The sequence below is a fragment of the Chrysemys picta genome, chromosome 1, assembly GCF_011386835.1.
Source record: "Chrysemys picta bellii isolate R12L10 chromosome 1, ASM1138683v2, whole genome shotgun sequence".
In the NCBI taxonomy this organism is placed as follows: Eukaryota; Metazoa; Chordata; order Testudines; family Emydidae; genus Chrysemys; species Chrysemys picta.
Genome location: NC_088791.1, coordinates 340,018,118 through 340,024,117, shown reverse-complemented (window position 1 = coordinate 340,024,117; position 6,000 = coordinate 340,018,118). Strand labels below are relative to the sequence as shown.

The 6,000-nt window shown below is 47.2% G+C and overlaps 1 protein-coding gene across 4 annotated transcripts in view; it reads left to right on the top strand.

Annotated features, from left to right (window-relative positions):
• The first annotated feature begins 756 nt into the window (after positions 1-756).
• Positions 757-6,000, top strand: part of EMSY (EMSY transcriptional repressor, BRCA2 interacting) — a 50,617-nt gene continuing 45,373 nt past the window's right edge. For 2 of the 4 annotated variants that reach the window (XM_008172213.4, XM_024108940.3), the window contains exons 1-2: positions 769-906; positions 3,235-3,343. In XM_008172213.4, coding sequence (XP_008170435.3) covers positions 3,274-3,343 — 70 coding nt within the window. In that variant the 5' untranslated portion in view covers positions 769-906; positions 3,235-3,273. Of the gene's footprint in view, positions 907-3,234; positions 3,344-6,000 lie in introns of all 4 variants that reach the window. The other 2 variants (XM_024108941.3, XM_024108942.3) reach the window with 2 other exon arrangements.

Below are 6,000 nucleotides of genomic sequence, written 5' to 3'. Positions count from 1 at the left end.
AGATAAAGGAAAAACCGTATGACCAAAGCAGTATTGCGAGCCCCAAAGTTTCAAAACCCACAAGTCAGGCCCACCCAAAATCATGAGACTGACTTAAAAATCTCGAGATTTTAAAAAATACATCCAGAGTTCTTTTTATTTGCTTCTGGTTGTGGAGTTTTCCTCTTTAGCGATGAGGACTTTAAAAAAAAAAAGAAAGAAAGAAAGCGGAGACGCATCATGACTCCAGGAGCTGAGGGTTTAAGGCACACAACTATCACAAGACTTGGGACACAACGAAGAGTTGGCAACACCCCATACAGTCTGACAGCCTTTCAGTGTCCCCCGGGAACGCAGCCCCTCTCTGGGTTATGCAGGGCTTTGGCTAGCCCTGGGGTGTGCTTCGCCCCTGGGTGCCAAGTGGAGCCCCTGACAATGGCGCTGGGTGCAGGGCAAATACATTGCAACTCGCTTCGGAGCTCCCTCCGGCCTGCGCCGAGCCGCGAAACGCGAACAGGATGATGTCTGCCCCCTCTCGCTCTCCGTAGTGCGTTCCAAGTCTGTGGGCGTGGCGGAAGGCTCCTCTCGTCGCTCCGTTGTCAAACACAAAGGGACTACACTTCCCAGGCGGGCCCCGCGCGCCGCCCTCGGCCACCATCTTGGAAGCGTTGGTTTGATTGCCTGACCCGCCCCTTGTCTCGCGCAACGGCCGGATGGACGTCGTGACGTCTGAAGCGGGCCGTGGGCAGGGCACCGATGAGGGGAAACTACAATTCCCACGCTGCCCCGCGCGGCCGCGCATGCGAGCTGCTGTTTTGCCGCCATCTTGGCTGGACGGAGCTGCCTGCCGCCGCCACTAAACAAACCCGAAGCTACCCGGGCTCTGCCGCTGAGGAGCCTTTAGATGTTCCCGGAACGGCCGGGCAGGTGGGTCTCCTCCGCCCGGGAGCTTGGGCGGGAGCGGGAGGGCGACTCCCCCTCCGTGGGCTTGTTTGGTGCCGTGTCCACGTCAGTGAAAGGCGCAGGAGTGGGCAGCTCCCGCTCCCCCCCCCCTCCCCGCCCGGTAGGCGGAGAGCGCAGCGTCCTCTCACCGGGCTGAGCCTGCCCTTTCCCGGGCTGAGCGAGAGGCTTCCGTCCGGCCCCCTGGCTGGGGGAGGAGGGAGCTGTGCCCCCCCCCCAACACCCCCTGGCTGAGCTGTGCCCCCCCCCCCCCCCCATACACACACACACCACCTCCTGGCTGAGCTGTGCCCCCCCCAACACCTCCTGGCTGAGCTGTGCCCCCCCCAACACCCCCTGGCTGAGCTGTGGGCCCCCCCCATACACACACACACAACACCCCCTGGCTGAGCTGTGGCCCCCCCCCCCACACACACCACCCCCTGGCTGGGGGAGGAGGGAGCTGTGTCCCCCCCACACCACCCCCTGGCTGAGCTGTGCCCCCCCCCATACACACACACCACCCCCTGGCTGAGGGAGGAGGGAGTTGTGCCCCCCCCATACACACACACACACACACACACACAACACCCGTCTCTCGGCTGAGGGAGGAGGGAGCTGTGGCCCCCCCCTTCCCCCAGCACCCGTCTCTCGGCTGAGGGAGGAGGGAGCTGTGATCTCCCACACACACAGCCCCCAGCCCAGCTGAGAGAAGAGGGGGCGATAGTGTATCTCTCCCTGCCACCCCGTCGCCTGAGGGTGCTGTGTGCTCCACCCCTCCCCCACTCCGCCGGTCCCCCCCTTGGGCTGAGGAAAGCGGCAGCAGCTCTGTCAGCTGGGGGTAGAAGGAGCTATTCCTGTCCCTTCCCCCAGTGTATGGAGGTCAGAGGAGGCATTTCACTTCCTCCATCTTGTGGGGCTTGTACTGGGGGTAACTAAACTCCCACCCACCCCTTGACCATCACTTCTTGTTGTTTGTGTATGGGATCATTTGTTTTCACTAAAGCCAACAATTACAGGATAGTGATAATCGGCACAATGAATTCGGGAGTGGGGGTAGGTGCATCCTGGTCCTGCTGTCACAGTTTCCTGTGTGTGCTCTGAGAGATCATCTCTTGCAACGTGTAGGATGCGATCTATGCTTTGTTTTTGTTCATGTTGCTAAAACACAGACCCGTAATCACTGCTCTGTGGCGCTTCAGTCTAACGGCCCAAGTGCACTACAAGTATTGTCACGGTCTTGCACAAGTCTATTAACCTGTTTGCCTCTGGCAAGTAATTTTTTTAGTGGGTGGATAAAATCATTCTAATGTGTGGTTTTCATCATTGTCAAGATGTGGTTGGACAAGTTAGATACTGTGCCTATACACCTCTACCTCGATATAATGCTGTCCTCGGGAGCCAAAAAATAGGTGAAACCGCATTATGTCGAACTTGCTTTGATCTGCTGGAGTGCGCAGCCCCCCCTCTCCTCCCGGAGCACTGCTTTACCACGTTATATCCGAATTCGTATTATATCGGGTCACGTTATGTCGAGGTAGAGATGTATTGTGCCTGGACAAGTAAATGTTCATGATGCTTTTGCCACTCTGCAACATAACAGACAAATGCCAAATACAGTCCCATGGGTTGTATAGTCACTAACTGGAAGACTTCCTATAATAGATGCTCTGTGCATAAGGAGAGGGAGGGGACTTGTACATCAATTCAGAGAGAGTTCTAGATGTAAGGGAGAGCACGGCACGAAAGAAGGTCTGAGAAAGATATAGGCAGCTCGGGAGAGAGGCTAGGATGACCTTCAGGTGTGTCTACACTAAAGAGACTATACTAGCATAGCTACTCTGGTAGAGCTATACTGGCATAGCCCCACAATGTAGATGCAACCTACACTGACAGAAGAGGTTTTTCTGTCAGTGTAGGAACATCATTTCCCTGAACATTAGCTCCCTCAGTGGAAGCACTCTTCCATCGACATAACTGTGTCTACATGGAGGTTATGTTGGCATAGCTACAGTGGTCAGCGGAGTGGTTTATTCATACCTCTGACTGACGTAGCTATTCCAGTATAATTTTCAAGTGTAGACCTAGGCTGAGGAAATGGCTATCGGAAGTCGTTGACTGGTGTGAAGTTGCAGAATTCTGTTATAGTGAAATGGCAAGCCTTTTGCAGGGGTTTAGGCAGGGGAATACGTGGCTGGAAAGGAAGATGACCTTGGTGAAGTTCTGAGCAGGCTGGAGGAAGGGAGAGGTTGCAGTAATCAAATTGCGAGATGTAGAGCATGTACTTGTATTTACAGTATTTGTATTCTTTTTCAGGGAGGTTGAGCTCTGTGGGAGCACAAAGACAGAAAAAGAATGCCTGTTGTGTGGCCAACCCTTCTGGATCTCAGCAGGGATGAATGCAAGAGGATTCTTCGCAAACTGGGTACAGTGAGATGCAATTTGTGGGTCTCTGCTTCCTCCATCCCACTGACTGCTAGGACTTTGTGTATCTATCTCTGTTTAAAGAATCACCAGCCCACTGTCTTCATTAAACACTTTCATATGTTGGCAATCAATTTATAAGATACAGAAAGTGATCAGTAGGTGTCAGTGTTTGCACAGCTCTTGCTTTGATAGTATTTGGTAGTGTTGGATGCTCTTTATAGATTCAATGAATAGAGCTGGTTATACACCTAATTTCATAGAATCATTTTAATTGGATGGTACCTACACTGCAAATTATGATGTTTTCATGCACATTAATGTGTAATAGGAGACATTTCTGTCAAAAGTTTGCTATTTCCACATATCTGATTAATTTCCTACCTGCTTTTTTGGTTTTATATAGAGAAAACATATGAAGGTCAAAATGAATCTTGCAATGCTACCCATGTTTAGTTGTGTCAGTGTTTTGAGTTACATCAGTAAAACTACTGAAATGCAGATTCTCAATGAAAGAAAATGTCCCACAGTACAATATTTCCAATCTTCAATTACAGGACGACAGGAATTGGCTGTGAGATGTGAAAACAATCTCCTCAATTAGTTTAATGGTCATAACATTAGGAGCCTATTGAATTGCTGTAGCCATGCATCGAATTCTGGATGCTTTGCCCAAATGAAAAGGGCTATCAGTAAGAAGGTTTCTGGGTGTTATATCCGTAATAACATGCATATGTAGTAAGGCAACTGTACTTAATAGCCTTTAATAGCATTTTAGTATTGGAAGAAGAAAAATCTTAGTTTTCTTTTCAGACTTTCATTTAGGCAACAAAGTCTAGTGGTTGAACACAGTAGAGGGAGTTGAGATTAGATATTTGAGATTTTCTACTGACTCCCTATGTGAAAATCACTTGGGCAAATCACTTAACCTCTCTGGGCTTTATTTTACCCATCTGTAAAAAAAGTGAAGTACTGTACTACATAGCTTGCATCAGAGGCATGAAGGTTGATGTTTGTAAAGCGCTTTGAGGTCCCCAGATTATGCTATAAAACTATTATTATTAGCTGAGAGAAAGGGGTGAAACTATTTTCTCTCATCTTGTTCGGTTATCTGGGGGAGGGGGTTCTGTTTTTAAGAGACAACACATTGAGTATAGAATCTGAACCATTATTTTTATTATTTAAAAATTTATTACTTGTATTGTGATAGCACCTAGAGGCCCTAACTGAGATTGCAAGTGTACAAACAGAGACAGAGGCTTATATTATCGGAAAGAATTTTGTCTAAATAGACAAGATAGACAAGGGAGTGGAAATGGAAGCACAGAGAGGTGAAGTGACTTGCCCTGTAGCAAGGTCACAAAGCAGGTCAGTGATAAAGCAAAACATATAGCCCATGTTTCCTGACTTCCAGTCCAGTGCTCTATCCATTAGACCACTCTGCAAGGCTGAGATACTCCATAGTAAATTAAACACCATAGCAGATTTTAGAAAAATGTGTCAATACTTAAATCATATCTTAGTGTGATATCTAGCACTGTCCTGAGACCTTTGCAGTACATAGCTAGTTCTTTTTTGAACCGTGTTATAGTCTTGGCCTTCACAACATCCTCTGGCAAAGAATTCCACAGGTTGACTGTGCGTTGTGTGAAAAAATACTTTCTTTTGTTTGTTTTAAACCTGCTACCTATTCATTTCATTGGGTGACCCCTAGTTCTTGTGTTATGAGAAGGAGTAAATAATACTTCCTTATTTACTTTATCCACACCAGTCATGATTTTATAGACCTCTATCATATCCCCCTTAGTTGTCTCTTTTCTAAGCTGAAAAGTCTCCTCATACGGCAGCGGTTCCATACCCTTAATCATTTTTGTTGCCCTTTTCTGAACCTTTTCCAAGTGCAATACATTACTTTTGAGATGGGGTGACCACATCTGCACGCAGTATTCAAGATGTGGGTGTACTGTGGATTTATATAGAGGCAATATGATATTTTCTTTCTTCTTATCTATCCCTTTCTTAATGATTCCCAACATTCTGTTAGCTTTTTTGTCTGCCGCTGCACATTGAATGGATGTTTTCAGGGAACTATCCACAATTACTCCAAGATCTCTTTCTTGAGTGGTAACAGCTAATTTAGACCCCAGCATTTTATATGTATAGTTGGGATTATGTTTTCCAATGTGCATTACTTTACATCTGTCCTGTGATCTTCACTGTCTGCCAAGATGCTAAAACATAAATTTAAAGGTCTTAATGTAGTGGCTCTCCATAAAACAAAACCAACCTTAACTAAGACATTGAGTGATTACTGGGTAAAGTAACTTCATAGTCTAAACACAGAAAAATACTGTAGTATCTCTCATATTACCGTGTGGTACCTTAGCAAATGTTGACTTTAAAGACAACAATTGGACTGGTATATAAAATGCTTCTTCATCCGAGCCTTAAATACTTAAGCAGTCATTGTCTGCCCAATGCCCTGGTTTGGGGGTTATGGTTGAGCAAAGTGTGTCTTTTCTGTTTTCCCCTAGGTTTAGTCGGAACTGGGGTGGGTGTAGGAATTGTTTTGGCCATGGTTCTCTGGTTGTGTAAATTGGGTCCACTGGACTCACTCGCTGACAGCTTTTGTAAACAATATACAAATAATAAATCTTG